The sequence below is a fragment of the Dipodomys merriami genome, unplaced genomic scaffold, assembly GCF_024711535.1.
Source record: "Dipodomys merriami isolate MVZ:Mamm:240054 unplaced genomic scaffold, mDipMer1.0.p SCAF_195, whole genome shotgun sequence".
NCBI classification, from domain to species: domain Eukaryota; kingdom Metazoa; phylum Chordata; class Mammalia; order Rodentia; family Heteromyidae; genus Dipodomys; species Dipodomys merriami.
In genome coordinates this window covers 259,267-276,721 of record NW_027203326.1, presented here as the reverse complement: position 1 = coordinate 276,721, position 17,455 = coordinate 259,267, and the positions used below count along the sequence as shown (strand labels likewise).

Genomic DNA, 17,455 nt, shown 5'->3' with positions numbered 1-17,455 from the left:
AAAGCCAAAAAAAAAAAAAAAAAAAAAAAAGAAGAAGAAGAAGAATAAGAAGAAGAAAACGGTGAACCATTCTGCTGGAGATGGTGGGCTATGTGCAGAGTAAATAGAAAAAACAAAATTATACAGATTAAAACTCAAATTTAACTGTCTTTGGCTACAATTTGTGTCTATAACATTAGTAGAAGAATGAGTAAGATTCACTTATTATTTGAAGTGATACCTACAATACAAACTAATATATGATGGAAAAAGGAATGCAGCTGAACAAAAATGTTTTATCTTAAGAGAATTTAATTCTCTGAGTATGTGTTTTGTCCCTGAAGCCATGCAGAAGGTTTCTATCTGGCCTTAACAAGATGATATAGCATTTTGGGGCAAAGATGCATCCCAGTAGCCCGGCACTAGATGCCAAGATAGAGAAGACCTCAACAGCCACCATGACCATTCCTTTTGCACTGTGGTAAACAGGCAGAAAAATGAGCCAGACAGTCCAGAACACCAGCATGCTGAAGGTCAGGAATTTGGCCTCATTGAAGGTGTCAGGCAGGTTCCTGGCCAGGAAAGCCAAAGTGAAGCTGACCAAAGCCAGGAAGCCCAGATATCCCAGGACCCGGTAGAAAGCAGTGAGGGAGCCCCTGTTACACAGGATGATGAGGTGGCCATGTTCAGAGTGTGCATCTGTGTCCACGAAGGGAGGAGAGGTTCCCAGCCAGATTCCACAAAGAGTCACCTGGATCAGGGTGCAGATGGGGATGATGAAGTTAGGAGCCCCGGATAGCAGCAGCCATCTCATCCTTCTCCTTGGAGAAGTGACCTTGAAGGCCAGAACTACAGTTACAGTTTTGGCCAAGACAGTAGAAACAGCTACAGTGAACACAACTCCAAATGTGGTCTGCTGTAGAATGCAGGTGACTGTATTGGGACGGCCAATGAAGAGCAAGGAACAGAGGAAGCAGAAGATGAGGGAGATGAGTAGGATGTAGCTGAGAGCTTGATTATTAGCTTTGACAATGGGAGTGTTCTTGTGTTTCACAAAGACCCCAAGAACAACTGTTGTGAGTATAGATAAAGAAAGAGCCATGCAAGCCAAGGCCATTCCTAAGGGTTCTCCATGAGCCAGGAAAGTTGCAGTTCTTAAGAGGCACTGGTTTCTCTCTGTGTTGGCATACTGATGATCCGGACACTTTAGACACTGGTCCATATCTGGTGAGAAGTCAAAGTCTCATTAGACCATTTCACTATTTAAGAGGAAATCAGGAAATCCCTAAATGGAGATTATCTGTTAATACGAGGATAAGATAAATTTTACTAAATATTAGCAGACATGCTCAGTACTATTTTTTGTGTCTTTAATATGTTTCCACATTTTTTCCTACATTTTTAAAGTCAGATTGAAAGTTTTTTTTTTACTTGTAGTGAATATCACACATTATTTATTGTCATTTCCAATATCTTCAAAATTGTTTTCAGTAACTCTTCTTGCTGCCTAATAATCCTGAGCCTCAGGGCACAACTCAAATACCACATTCAATACCATGTATAGTAAACTTGCACTTTGCTCTATGTCTCTGCACAATATAAATAATAGCAGCGTGACCCTTCCTTGAAGTTTTATATTTGTCTCTCCTATGCCTATGTAAAGTGACGGAGAACAAAGAATTAAATCACTTTTTGAAGCTATAAAAATCATGCTATGCACAACACTTGTTCCTCGTTCTTACCTCAAACTCAACTCATAGCACTTGTTCTGTTTCAAGAACAGTTCTGGACATAAGGAAATAAAGATGCACAAATTGGCATTTTCTTTGTGTTTTAAAGATAATTTTGAAGAATATGAAGACCTTTAACAAGGATTTGCATGCAATATGATAGCAGTTAAACATATTACTGAGTAGCTGAATAAACATGCATACAAGAGTGGGAACAAATCTTATATGTAATTCAGAGCCAATGATTTGTTGTGTTTTATTTTTTTTTTTTTGGTCAGTCGTGGGGCTTGAACTCAGGGCCTGGGCTCTGTCCCTCAGCTCTTCATCTCAAGGTGAGCGCTTGACCACAGCACCACTTCTGGTTTTCTAGTGGTTTATTGGAGATAAGAGTCTCATGGACTTTCCTGTGAGGCTGGCTTTGAACCAGGATCCTCAGATCTCAGCCTCCTGAGTAGCTAGGATTACAGGTGTGAGCCACCGGCACCCAGGTTTTGTTTTTTTGTTTTTTTTTGTTTTTTCCAACAAGCTTTATCATCCTTGTTACAATTAAATTGATAAATGAAGAAAGGAAGAATTTGATTCTGCAATCCCAATACATGACTTTTTGAATTGAGTAGCATGGATTGAGGCACTCTAGAAGAGAGTATGAATTTCTCCCTTATCCATGAACTGACCTGTCCCATTAGCAATGTCATCTTCGGGGCACGGTATGCAATCAAAACAACAGGCAGCTTTTCCCTCCTGAGGAGATTTCCTGAATCCAGGACCACAACTCTCACTGCAGACAGACTGAGGAGGCTGAGGGAAATCTGATATGTATCAGTAACTCTTCAGAGTTTTACTTAACATCCCCAAAAGTCCATTCTTTTAAAGAATTGGACTATTTTAACAGAATCTTGTAGTCTTTATTAAACAGTTAGCAGGCTGTATGTAGCCCGTCATTACAAAGGTCTGCAGCCCCCAAACATACTTAAAAAATCGTTAGGAAACAGGCCAGCGAGGAACGAGAGAACAAAAACAATACCAACAAACCAATTCAGCACCTATGGAACAGTGAATTGGGATGCCATGATGACTGGAGATGAGCCAGAAGACAGAACACAGGACAGGAACACAGAGACACATGTAGCCTGAAGAATAGGATTACTAAGCAGAGTATTTTTATGCACATAAATTCAGCCAGTACAATTAATGCTGTCATAGTTTCCATGTTACATGATCACAAAAGTCTTCAATGCTATAGCCTTGATCCATAAACTGTTGAAACACTGAAAAGTGTGAGACCTTTAAAAGATTAGAGATTAATAGTGGAAAGTAAATGTTATTGGCCAGCCTTTTATAGCTTCCTGAATTGTTTTCTTCTATTCATATGTGAAATTGTGAACAGCAAAGAGGAGCATTCCGTTTTTGAAGCATTAACACTATGATGTAAATAATACAGAGACCACACTTTTAGAAGGTTCTATGAATCTCATACCCACCATATTTTCTTCATATTTTTCCAATAGCCATGAAAGGAGAGTCCTTTCACATATACTCTTTCAATGATGCTTCTCATCATAGATGTCTAAGTAGCAAGCCAAATAACCACTGAATGAAACCTCCATAGAAGGGAGCAAAATTAACCTTTCAGCCACATAAAATGCTTGCTTGGATACTTTGTCACAGTGCTAGAAATATGCAACTTGTGTGTTATGACAATATTGTAAATCAACATTAGGAGCTCTTCATTTCTTTTTTAATGTTTATCCTGGGATTTCAACTCAGGATATGTGCACTGATCTTGGGTGTTATTTGCTTAAGTTTAGGACTCTACCATTTGATTCACAGAATAAATTGAGCTTTGGTGGTCAATTGAGATGAGTTTCACAGATTTTTCCACCAGATCAGACTTTAAACTGAACCACAATCTTATATCTGAGGATGTCAATCTCCTGAGTATATAGCATTAGCTACTAGCACCCACACTTGCTATTTTGGTGACTAAATGAAGATAAGAGTCTCACAGGAGTTCCTACTTGAACTGTCTTCAAATCATGGTCGTCATGTCTCAATCACCTGAGTAGGTAGCATTACAGCAGTAAATTTCTATGTGAACTTTGATTACTTATGTGTTCTTAAAAACATTACAATTAGGCTGTGGTGGGGACGTTTGCTGACCATGTTGTCTCGGGTGGCAGTCTCCGCCGTAGGCGCCACGGCTCCCTGTCTGAAGAACGCAGCCCTCCTAGGACCGGGGGTATTACAGACAAAAAGAATCTTTCACACTACGCAGCCAAGTTTTTCCCCTCTACTACCTCTTCCTGAATATGGAGGAAAAGTACGTATGGGGCTAATTCCAGAGGAATTCTTCCAGTTTCTTTATCCTAAAACTGGTGTAACAGGACCTTATGTGCTTGGAAATGGGCTTCTTGTATTTTCTATCTAAAGAAATATATGTGATTACTCCAGAGACCTTCTCTGGCATATCATTACTAGGATTAATGATCTATGCTATTAAAAATATGGAGCCTCGTTTGCAGAATTTATTGATAAAATCAATGAGCAAAAAATTGCCCAACTAGAAGAGGTGAAACAGGCTTCTATCAAACAAATCCAGGAAGCAATTAATACAGAGAAGTCACAGCAGGCACTGGTTCAGAAACGCCACTACCTTTTTGATGTCCAAAGGAATAACATTGTTATGGCCTTGGAGGTTACTTACCGGGACCGGCTGCATAGAGTATACAAGGAGGTAAAAAATCGCTTGGACTACCATATCTCTGTGCAGAATATGATGCATCAAAAGGAGCAAGAACACATGATAAACTGGGTGGAGGACCATGTGATACAGAGCATCTCTGCACAGCAGGAAAAGGAGACAATTGCCAAGTGTATCACAGATCTAAAGATGCTTGCAAAGAAGGCTCAAGCACAGCCAGTTATGTAAATGAATCTCCCAACAGAAATCTCTAAAAAAGTTAACTGAATGGAAATTAGTCTATGTGCAAAATCTTTCTGTATTACTATCTGTGGAAATCAGTTTACCTTTCTTAAAAAGGAAAAGTTCCAATTTTATTTAGAGAACTAACTATTGGCCAGTCAAATTTCTCATTTTTATTCTGCCTTTTGAGTTTAGTTATTTGATTGATCACTTTTGAAAAAGCAGTTTGCTTTAATTAAAATTTGTTGTAATTTAGGATTCTTACCAAGTTACAGTTTAATTTGGTAACTAATTTTACCATATTCCAATAAAGTGACAATTGAAACAATCTTTCAGGTTTCACAATTCTAACTGGCAAGTTATGGGATACTTAATACTTTTGAATATTGTTCTTAAAATAACTAAAGCCAGGTATCAGTGGCTCATCCCTGTTATCTTAGCTATTTCCAACACTGAAATCTAGAAGACCTCAGTTCAAAACTATCAAAAAAGACCACAAGATTCCCATTTCCAATTAATTAGCCTAAATTAGCAAGGAAGTTGACTAACCATGGGTTCACATCTCAGAACCAAAAAATAAATATTATATATTAAATCATAAAAAATTACAATTAAATCTAACCCACCTCTGTAGTTCCTATGGCCCATTCTATCATATCTTCAGATAGAAACAGTTGATGACCATGTAGCGCGTATGGAGAAAACTTTCCTAATTTCACCGTAAGTTCAATACCTTCTGGAAAATTCCAAATGTTTATAATGTCATACTCTGCCTCCAATTTCTTTTTCTCTTCCAAAATCACTTGATCTCCAGCAGGATTTTGAAATTGGATATTCTTCAGATAATAATGTAGCTAAAAAGAGACATCATTTTTTGGCAAAGTATATCCCGGAGTTAGGACAGAAAACCTAATATAAGAAAAGCTTCTGGGGGGTGGGAAGGTGGCTCAGTTTTAGAGTGCTTCCCTTGCATGCATGAGGTCCTGGGTTCGATTCCTCAGAACCACACAAATGGCAAAAGCTGGAAGTGGTGCTGTGGCTCAAGTGGTAGAGCACTAGCCTTGAGCTGAAGAGCTGAGGGACAGTGCCCAGGCCCAGAGTTCAGGCCCACGGCCCGCAAAAAAAAAAAAAAAAAAAAAAAAAAAGTGAAAAGAAAAAAGAAACAAAGAAAAGCTTCTGATTGCATTTTTTCTGGTTCAGAATTTAAAAATAGCATAGACACCTAATGAAGTACATCAGAAGACAATATGGAGGAATAAATGTGATATTTCTGAATTCACAATGATAGAAAGCCTCTCCTCAAGAGAGCTCAGTTCCATGTAAATGGTGAGTTATGAAACATCTTTAAGTTCAGTTTGCCAGAAGCACTAATTTTATGCATGTCTATAGTTTGTGCTGGCTATATAATAACTACCTATAATAGAATGAAACTAGATTAACTATGAAATATAGATAATTTTTTTCAGCAGGTTATTCTTTGCTAATGTGGAAGGGACTCATAGGGAAAAATGCATTGATAGTTTTGAAAACCTGAGCTATATTTATCTTGAAGCTACTTATAACTGAAAGAATTGATGGAACATAGAATTAATTTTTTCTTTGTTACTAGCCTGCTTTTCCTGAAGAGCATATTAACACATGTCTAATGTACCTCACAGGCATTTACACAAGTATATTTTCTTGTGTTTTGGAAAAATGCCTGAAATATTTAATTTCATATGCTAAGAAAACCATCTAAGAAGTGACTTTTCTGATGCTATGTGACACCAGAAGCAGAATATGTTACCTGTGCAGGGGAAGTTACTGTCCCCTTTCCATTTCCCATTGTTTGTAGTTTTGTTTGATGAAGAAGCATCTCATGGAGGGCCTGGGCCACAACATACACAGCATTGTATATATGGTAACTTTCTCCAGACATAGTCGTGTCAAAAATGTGTTCAGGCAACCAATCCAAGGAGGCTTCATGAGGACAGTTCTCCCATGTTACACAGTCAGACTCTGAATCTGAGCAATTAAAAGACAGAAACCACAGTATCGCTAGGAAAAAGTCTTCTGGGTACTTGGAAGGATTAACTGCTTTGACAAAATCTGAGAAACCTAAAATATCTGGGTGATGGTGTGAAAAAATGAGAGGTACATGGAATGACCCTTGCATGAAATATCTCCTCCTTGTGGTTAAAGCCCAATGTGAGTTCATGATGCAAACTTTTCCTTTTATGAAATATTCCTCAACACACATCATCAAATATAGTATGGATTCATTATCACCATATATGATTAGGACATTTGCTGAAGATTTATTAATCTCAGTATAAAGTGCCATGAATTTTAATGACAGGGTATAGTTTGGTATTGTTATCTCAAAGGCTATGCAAATTCTGTTCTTAACCATCTCTTTTTTCAATTCAGGAACAATCCACAAGCCATTCTCATCTTGAAAAGTTAACAGGCCTATCCAGTTCCAGCTGAAGTGAAGCAGTAAGGAGACCATGGCAGTGGCTATCGATGTGTCCTTTGAGGCCATCTGATAGAGAGCAGGAAAGTTTTTATGATCACTCAGGGCATGATCCAAAGGTCCAAAAGTAAGCTAAAGGGAATGAGAATTGGATCCTTCATGAATGTGAAGATTTCTATGCAACACAATCTCGGTCATGTAATCAGTTGAAGTAAGTGGAAGATAGGTTTTTCTTTCAGTATTTCAAAAAATAATTATTAACATTTTATGACATATCCATTTGCTCATACAGTTCCTCTTGAACTTTGTCATTATTTCCATCAGCTCTTCCCATCTATAACAATCCTGCACATTCCCTGATCTTCTTAGTTCCATTTTTACATATGTACATGGAATATTGCATCGTGTTTTCCAATTATGTGCTACCTATTTCTCTCCTCCTTTGAATATTCCCTTAACACTTATACCTCTAAGATAATTTACGCTTCATTTTTCTGGTGTTTATTTTTTATACTGTTAGTTGACTAGGGTGTATTTTATACAGAATAGTATAAACGTTATTTTATGTATGCTTTTCTTTCCTGTCCTGTTTTTACAATATAGAAAGGGACATTTTTAATAGCTCTAGGAAATATAAATTTAATATTTTCTACTTTGGGATGTAAATAGAACTAAAAAAGTATACCCAGCCCTCCCCAAATAGTCTTTTAAAATAGTTGAATTAAATATGAGAATTAATCTTGTTCAGCAGTTTGATGCAAATGACTAAATACAAAAAGTTGTTTAATAAGTGTTACACAGGAAGAAAAGGTTAATATTTTTGTTTCTTGAAAATCAAAAAGTAGTAGCATCTCATTGCACCTTTAAATTTTTACAAGCAAGCTATTCTTAAGCAATGCCATCATACATAATCTACAATGAAATAAGAACTTCATAAGCATTTCTGCACACTGTATATAAATACACATCACAATGGGGTAATTAGAATTAAAGTATATACAAACTGAATAAAGTTTAGGTTTAGAACAAAAACTTAATAAAATCTGTTTAAAAGTAACTTGATTACATAATTTATCCTTACACTAATTTACATGTATACATTTTAATTAGACATACTAGAATAAGGTGCTAAGAACATCTGCATTATCTACATTTAAAAAGGATTCTTACATCAATAATGGAATCCTCTTTTGTATTTTTTCTATTGGGTGCATCTTTCATGTTCATGTGAACATACATACACAGTTAATACATACAACTATAGTCCTCGGAGGAAATATAAAATCATATGCTAATAATTACTGAGGATTAAGGAACTAACAAAATGTCTAAATTGCAACATGGTTTTTTTCCTGTCATAAAGTCAAGACTACTATTACAATAGGCTCTTAAATTAATAGATATCTTTAATTACTGAAAATGATTTTCGTTATGTCAGTTATATGAAAACACACAACTTTATCTTAATAACTCACTGTCTTAAAGTAAGCCATATTAAAGATTACTGTAAAATGAAATCCCATTACAGCTCTGAAAGTTTTGTTAAGTGGCCCATTTTCAATACATCTGGTAAGAGACAGGTATTGTCTGAATGTCTCAGTTCTAAAGTCTACAAAAGGAACTGTGAAAAATCCTTCCTTGAATTGATCTCGTTCAACCTCAAAATTCCTGACTTCTCTTTCCAAGCACCATGCTGGGCCTGATCCTTATTATATGTGATCCCTTCTGTCCTATCTCAAGGTAATGGTGTGTGCTTCTCTTCACAGTCTTCTCACTTCCACATGACAACTGTTCCAACATGCATTACCTCTGAAAGAAACCAGACGCCTAGTGCAGGTGAGCTATTCCTCACAGGAGCACATGGCATCCTCTCGAAGTCCTTACTGTTCCTTAATACGTTATGTGTGGATATTTTTTTCAATTTTCCATTTTAAAAGTGTACATGGGGATTACTTCCCTTGTTGATATTTTCAGAATCTATCCTTAAAAGATGATTGTTTTAAAAAGTGCTCTTCTAACACAAAATGTCATTTGAATCTGTTTCATAACAATTTGATATGAAACAAATCTGCATATCTGAATGTAGTCTAGATCTGGACCAAAGATGATTGAGTAATACCCATGCTGCTTTGGCTTCTTCTACTGAATAAAGTCATACATACAATACCATACATTATAAACTATATTACAGCAATTTATGTATTTTTTGTCAATAAAATCAGAAGGACAGAACATCTACTTAAGAAACTCAAGCAAATTAAACATCTATATAATACAATAAAGGAGAAAATTAAGCTAAATTTGATTTAACTATTATTTAAAATGTATTAATTTTCTCATTTAAAATTTATTCTCTTTCAATATTATTATTTAAGTTTTTTTTAAAAACAAGCACTGAATTAAAATACAGTAATTGTTAAACTAGCTTGCAAAAAATAAAGTTTCCTCTACACCTCCCATCCTCATCTCCAGGGCTGGAGTTAGCCATTCATGGAGTCACTCATTTACTCTCCTGCAGAGTTGATGAGACTCATCAGATATCTTCCAAACTCCTCAAGTATCAGCCATTCTGCTGCAGATTTGACTTTCCCTTCTTGTCTGCCTGCTCAGACTGACTAAGAAGGCAGTTACAGGTGGCTTCAGCTACTTCCTTAGTTACAAATGTAAATGGTCACTTTCCTCCTCCACTGTTTAAAGCTGGCGTTGGCTTAGTAAGCTAATCTGAAAAGACAACTTCTTCTTTATATCCATTTGCGGCTAGACCCTTACTTCAGCTGCATCTGCTATGTGCATCAATGTCTTTTGTAGGGGCCTTTCTTCAAAGTTTTACAGCCAATGCACTTGTATCTTGAAACACACATCATTTTTGCCTCCTAGCATTCACAGTAGTTTTTAAGGGACTCTGACTATTTGCAGTTGCACTCCCTGCTATGCCATCGATCTGAATCTCCTTCCTTTCCTTTTGACCAGGGAGTTTATACAATGGAATGCCATCCCTATGTGTACTATACTTTATAGCTTAATCATGTATATGTGCAATGGATATATGTGTTGTCTATATTTCATGTTTATATTTTAGAGTTAACTTTCATAAACAAGAGAACACATGTTCCCTTTCTCTTTCTGAGGCTAACTTACTTCATTCAACATCATACCATGATCGTTCGTGTGTGTGTGTGTGTGTGTGTGTGTGTGTGTGTGTGTATGTGTGTTGTGTGCTAAGGCAAGGACATAAACTTAGGAACATATGAACTTACATGCCTTTTTGTCTCAAGGCTAGCACTCTACATTTTGAACCACAAGTTACTTCCTGATTTTTTTTGGTTAATTAAATCTCCATATAACTACGATTACAGTTTTAAGCCACCACCCCAAGCTCAATGTATGTTTAGAGTTTAAATTCATTTTTCATTTCCTGATTTTTTAAAGAAAGTAATTGATAAGGCTTAAAACTTCTAACAATACATTTCTTTGCTCTACATTTTTTCCATTATCTCTACTGAACCGTGGGACTATATTTCCCATTACCTTGAATTCGTACCCTTTGATATAAAAATTGATAGGTTCATAAATTCACCAAATGAGACATTTTAAAAATATTGCTCCACTCTTCCCATCCTCACCTGTGGAAACTTGTAGAGGTCCAGAAATGTCCCAATTTGTGCAGATGTTAATCCTGATGGTCCCGTCAGTACTGCTATAGACTTACTCTCTCTCATACAGGAGTAGTTTGGAATGTTGTCCTTTCCAAAGAGGGTGATGAAGGGGTTTTTAAGTATTTTCCAACCTTCAAATTCAACATTACAGATATCAAACCCCAGAGTCAAGTTATGTAAAAGATAAGGGTTTTTGTTGATCTCTTCAATCGCAAAAGTCAAGGCCAAAACAAACTGGTAGTTCTTGAAGATAAACCTGGGAAATGAGCATCAAATTTAAGAGGAGTATTTCAAGCCTTATGACTTTGCTGAATAAAATGATTGCTTCTCTTTCAATACATATTTTAAACTATTACCTTCAATTGGAATGGAATGTCTATGTAGTGTCTCATGCTTTTATAAAGGATTAGATAAGGACATGAATGAGACTAAGAAACTTACTTAAGCTGAAAGAGATTTTGTTTATTCTCCATTACCACATGCACCACAGCAAAAACCTCTTTGCCATTAAATATGAAATAGGCTTTTAGAGATACCAAATATTCTATTGCCCTTATCTTGTAGTAATGAGCTCCACCTATGTGAATAATATTATGTTTTGAGTTAGTTTATGTAATGATGATATTACGGGTATAAAAGCTCAAGAGATATGTTCTGAACTTGAGGTACATGCTGGAAACACGGTATTTAAATGTTGCTTTCCCTGTGGTAGACACTAAGAAGTAGATACTTCAGATATTTTAACTAATTTGTTAATTAAATACCTGCAACATCCAGTTTAAGAAGAATACATTGTAAGGAAAGAGATTGTATATTATTACCTTACAGGGTTCTATGGTGATGAATAAGTTTATATTTTCATTGTTTATTTCTGTCTTGGTAAAGTTCTTCTCAAATGCCATGAGAGGCTTCTCATTTCATTGATGACTTTTAAAATATATTCATCGATATAAAACTTAGAGTCCTATTGGTCATTCTTGTATATTTCTACCTAAAGTCATTGCTTAATTTTAGTAGCATATACATGAACATGGAAGCAAATTTATTCCAAGAGTACTGTGTGCATGTATTTAATGTTGCAATGAACCCCTTCACAATATAGTGTGTAATAATTCACAAAATAAAAAATTTTTAAATCCAAAACAATTGCGTTTTTGGTGATGGTATATAAAAATAAAAAAATGGAAGTATCTCTAGTAATTAATGCCCCCTACCTGTAACCCTAACTGATCAGGATGTTGACCTCTACAGATCCTGAGTCAAAGACACCTGGGACAGTAAAGCACATTTACACTCTTATCTCTAGTTAACCAACATAAATCCAGAAGTGAAGGTGTGGGCTCAAGTGATAGAGCATCAGCCTTGAGAGAAAAGGCGAATCAAGCATGGGGAAAAAGCAAAACATTATCCGCTCATACCTGTAATTCTAGGGACCTAAATAAATTGGAAAATAACAAAAGAAATGAGAGATATGGAAGAGGATAAAGGATGGGGGACAAGGTATAAAAATGTTCATGAAAAGAGAAAATGACTATAATATGGGCAGATAAGTCAAATATGGGGAATAAGTCAAATATGCTAAGATAGGCACTGATGTTACATGCCTGGAGTCCTCGCTACTCAGGATTCCGAGAGCTGAGGATGATGTTTTGAACACATCTTGGGCAGTGATGTCTGTGACTAATAATCCCCATTTAACAACCAAAAAGTGCCAGATGTGGAGCTGTGGTATTTGTGATAGAACACCAGTCTTTAGCAAAAAAGTTCTGGGACAGGGTCCACAACCTGGGTTCCCAAAACCATCACAAAAGAAAAAAATGATAAACAAACATACCAGTAACATAAAAAGATAAAGATATATATCTTATATAGCACGGAAGACAATAATTTTCATCCCTCCCACCTTGGCTCCCAACTGTGGGAAGCTAGCTACCTCAGGGTACACTTAGCATACATGCACTTGAAAAAGAATGAAAATGATAGAGGCAATGGTATTCTGTTTTGCAATAGGTGTGGAATATGCTGATAGAATTTTTTGAATTTCAGTATAGAAATTTTGCTTTTCTTTTCTTCTCTATAGCCATTTATTACTGAGACCATCAGGTACAGACCAAAACCAAGGATAGAATATGCACAAGTAAACCAGAACTCATGATGGGCAGATAAAATTATCTCGTAAGGGATCTTTTATAATGCCTGTTTATGTTTGGATTTTGGAGCATATCTGACAACAAAATAATAACAGTGCCTAGTTTGTAACATTAACTACTTGTCTACAGTAAAAGAGAGAGTATAAGTTGAGTGTGTGTGTTGGTGTGTGATGTCAGAGCCTACATACTGTCCTTGAGTTTCTCAAAGCCAGCATTCTGCCACTTGACCTACAGATTTCCTTCCAGGTTTAGGTGGTTAATTGGAGATAAAGCTCTCACAATTTTTTTTTTTTATGCCCAGGTTTTCTACAAGTCTCGATCCTCAGATACCAGCTTCCTGAGTAGTTAAGATTAGAGTCAAGTGCCACCAGTCTACAATAAGATGTTTTTAATCAATGGCCTCAAAATATAAGTGATAGCAAATAAGTTTTTTCAAACACTGGTCTATTTGGAAGGAAATGTGTCAGCTGCCTTTTAGTACAGACCTTGTGCCACTGACAGAGGTTGTTTGCTAAAACATGCCTTCCACCTTTGCCAAGGACAGCTGGGATGGAGGAAATGCAGGGATTCTGGAACAAAGTGAAGGGGTCACAGTCCCAGAAAGAAAGAAAACCAAGTCCTCTCCTACTAACAGGCAGAAAATTTCTCCAGAGTAGATGCAAGATAAAAGTAAGCTATTTCTGGACTAATGAGAATGGGAGGTCAGGGTATAGAAAACACAGAACATTCATTCATCTGTTCACTAGAGTTCTCTCAGCTATTGTCTATGCTGAGAACAAAAAAAAAAGCTAATGAAAATAAAAAGATGAGTTACTTACGGCTTGTTTTCTTGTTGCCTGGAAGCATCACTTTTACTGTGATCTGTTCCCAAAGTGTAGAGAGGGAAAAACCCAGCAATCATCACATCTCCATCCATGTGTGCTCAGTTGCTTCATAGGAGACAAGCAGCCAGTGCCAGCCCAGGACCAGACAAGCAGCGGAAGCTGGAGAAAAATGAGCGTGAACATCAAAGAGCTCATCCCTGAAGCACCTGCCAAGGTGAAATTCTCTCTGGAAAGGAGTCCCACAGTGTCAGGTATGTATATCCATATGCCTCTGTACAGGCGCTTCGTGTCTTTGTTGGCAGAGATGCTCCTTTCCTTGAACCCTCTCGTGAAACCCCAGGAGGAATGTGTAAATCTTTCCCTGAGCTCCATGTCTGCGGCCTTGTGTTCAGGATGAAAACAAGAGTTGGAAAACATGTTTTCGGCTTTCCCTTCCTCTCCCGAGGGACTATGGATTTTCACCAAGGCCGCAGATGGAGCGTCCCCAGCGACAAAGTTGTCTTTGATAGGTGTGGTCCAACATCTGTGTCAAGAAAGTAATGCATGAAAGCCATTTGGGACCGTACAAAGGATTGCCTCTGAAGAGCTCAGGCCGACTGGGCCCTGTGATGGCAAGGGGAAGATCTCTGCCAGTGGCAGGCCAACCAAAGCCATCAGGGAGCCTCACTCGAGGGTCCATTCAGCATCCAGTCTCCACATGCCTGCCAAACGCAGCCAGTTGGTTCCAGGAGGTTTCCTTGGAGGCCCCTGCATGTGCGTCCAGGCTGGTGTTCGTCCGGGCATGTGGCTCAGAAGGTGAAGGTGCAGGTACAAGGTCACTGCTAGCACCGTATCCATCTGCACTTTGTGGTTCGGGCTGACTGTTCTCACTGCACGCTGTGCACATGCACATGGTGTGTGAGTCTGCGGCCACGTGGCACCATATGCAGTTCTCCCTCACCAGCCCCACAGCGACCCGCACGGCCATGGAATCCAAGCGCAACGCAGGCACACCGCACATTCTTTTAGAGAAAGGCTACACGGGCTGTGTCTACCTGGGTGAAAAGTGCGGGTCCATGGGGCACAGAGGGGACACGGGGGCCAGGCCAGCTCCAGGCGGATGCAATAGCAGCTCCAGCAAGAGGCCCAGGTTCAGGTCGATGTCGCCCTGCAGAGAGAGGATCTGGGGCACTTGGATGTGGGCAGTTTGAGCATGAGGGCTCTACAGCGGGGCGGCGGCAGACAGACAGACATACAGAGCCCCGAACAAAGGTGCCACATGCAGAAGAGAGTGCGGAACAGGCATCACCAAGGAGAGTGCAGGAAAAGAGCACAGGACAGGCATGGCCTCAGTTCGTTAAATGCCGGCAGGCCAAGGGTACCACCCGGTCCCTCACTCAGCACACTGTCCTGTCCCATCATTCCGCACTCAGCACACAACCCAGTACTGCACCCTTTGTGGCCAATGAAAGTGGCTCACCCCTGCCATCCTTCATACTCATGGCAGCCCAGGCAGGGGACTCAATGATTTCTTACCTCCAATTAGCCGGAAAAAAAATGCTGGAAATGGAGCTATGGCTTCAGTGGTAGAGCTCTACCTTTGAACAAGAAAAGCTCAGGGAGAGCCTAGGAATGTGGCTCAGTGGTAGAGTGCTTTCCTAGCACATGTGAAACTCTGTTTTCTATTCCTCAGTACCACATAAATAAAGCTGGAAGTGGTTCATGGTAGAGTGCTAGCCTTGACATAGAGAGGCTCAGGTACAGTGCCTAGGCTGTGAGGTCAAGCCCCAGGACCACCACAAAAAAGACAAACCTTCCAACAACAACAAAAGCAACAACAAACAAAACTTAGCTTGTGAGCATTTCTTGCTTTAGTTTGTATTATTGGAAAATAGTGTTTTACCTTGGATTAATGACAAAATTTGTGTGAAAATATACATTGCTCTGGAAGGATGACGTTTGTGTGTAATAATAATGGTGCATATCATTCTTGAAATTTGTCCCAAATCTTGCTGGTAATTTTTTAAATAAAAATATTTGAATCTGAAGGTACGTGTTAAGCTTTTTTTCTTCTTCACTTCATTATAAGTTTTCATCCTGGCTATTGGTCTTGTTTCTTCCCCTAGTTTGTGATGAATCTGTTAATATTTTTTGTATTGAGATTTCTAATCTTCTTCAGATCATAATGCCTGCCTGTTTACCCTGGAGTTTGAGAAGAGATACATTAAAGAATTCAAAGTCACATTAAGTTTGAGAGTTAGTATGCATAACAAAGATATTTCACAAGAAATCCAACTTTACCAAATCTGTTTGAATTGAAAAAATCCTGTTTTGTTACTTGGCCATAATGATACACTGAAGAATCAATCAAGTATTTTCAAAGACCTTAATGGAACTTACTATTATAAAGTATCAAATTTACCTTTAAACTTAAAGGGACGCTTTTAAATTTTATATTCCTGGAAAAGTGTCAAATCGGATACATTTAGAATTAGGGGTCAAACCCTTTTGTTGTTGTTGTTGGAACAAATAAATATAAAAAAGCTTAAAGTCTGTTACATAAAAGTGCATATAAAAGGCTGGGAATTTGGCTTAGTGGTAGGTGCATGCATGAAGCCTTGGGTTCAATTCCTCAGTACCACATAAACAGAAAAAAATCATAACTGGAACTATCCTTGAGCAAAAGAAGCTCAGGGACAGCTCCCAGGCCCTGAGTTTAAGGCCCAGAATGGGCAAAACCATGTAAAACTGGTTTAAAGGTTAGTGTCCTGCCTTTTTAATGTAGTCCTGGAGTTTGGTCACAGTCCCTAAGATTTTTTTTTCTTAGGGCTAGAACTCTACCACTTGAGCCACAGTTCCACATTCAGTTGGAGTTTAAAGTCTCAGACTGTCCTACTCAAGATGGCTTTGAGCAACAGTCCTCAGGTCTCAGCCCCCTGAGCTGCTAGGGTTATAGCCATGAGCTAATGGCACCCAGTGAGGTGCCTTAAAAGATCCTAGCCCTTAGTAAAGTTCATTCTGCACCAAATTGTAGTTAGGAAAATGAATGTTAAAGATCTGTTGACTACTTACAAGTATTTTTCTGGGAGCTTAAGAGGTAGAAGAGATCACATTTACATGAACATCACCAGATGACCTTCATGAAGAGGCTGACATTCATTTGGTTTAAAGGAGGGAAATACTTAATGCTTAAAGAGTAGAGAATGTACATTCCAGGTGGAGCATGAGGTGGATTTCATATTCATATCATCACTTGGAAGTTTTCTCACATCAGTGCATTAAAGCATGAATTTGAGGCCACTTTGCTACCCTAAGATATGTATTCAAATGTTTTTTGATTTCATGCAATTGTTTCTAACACATTTATAAGAATATTTCTTTATTGCTTTGTATGTCCCTCCCCCACAGTATAACCCCTGCTTTCACTGTATTTGCTGTAGGTTTGATTTGTGGAGGGGAAGGGGAAAAAATCATTAAAGTAGGGATACAGGTGGACTCATTGCAACAATCTCATTATGTTGAAAACAAACTTTGCAACTTTGGTGTGGAGGGAGGAGGTTTCAATGGGGGGGGGGCGGGGGAGGATGGGAAAGGATGAGAAGGGGAAACAAAGGAGAAGATTACAATTCTTGATAAGAAATGTACACATTATCTTGCCCATGTAATTGTAACTCCTCAGTACAGAATTTTCAGAATAAAAAAAAAATAAAAATAATGTGGTAGCATTTGAGATGAAAATAAGGAACTGGAGTTGATTTC

At 38.1% G+C, this 17,455-nt stretch overlaps 1 protein-coding gene and 1 pseudogene across 1 annotated transcript; one reads left to right on the top strand and one right to left on the bottom strand.

Moving 5' to 3' along the window:
- Positions 1–280: 280 nt before the first annotated feature.
- On the bottom strand, positions 281–14,554 carry LOC138831402 (vomeronasal type-2 receptor 116-like). The gene is made up of 8 exons (XM_070028503.1): positions 14,385–14,554; positions 13,987–14,240; positions 11,185–11,320; positions 10,711–10,999; positions 6,419–7,219; positions 5,259–5,486; positions 2,384–2,507; positions 281–1,203 (listed from the first exon to the last, which is right to left on the bottom strand). Exons 1-8 carry the CDS (start codon positions 14,552–14,554, stop codon positions 281–283), a joined length of 2,925 nt encoding a protein of 974 aa, XP_069884604.1.
- Positions 3,861–4,767, top strand: LOC138831408 (ATP synthase F(0) complex subunit B1, mitochondrial pseudogene; annotated as a pseudogene).
- Positions 14,555–17,455: the final 2,901 nt, after the last annotated feature.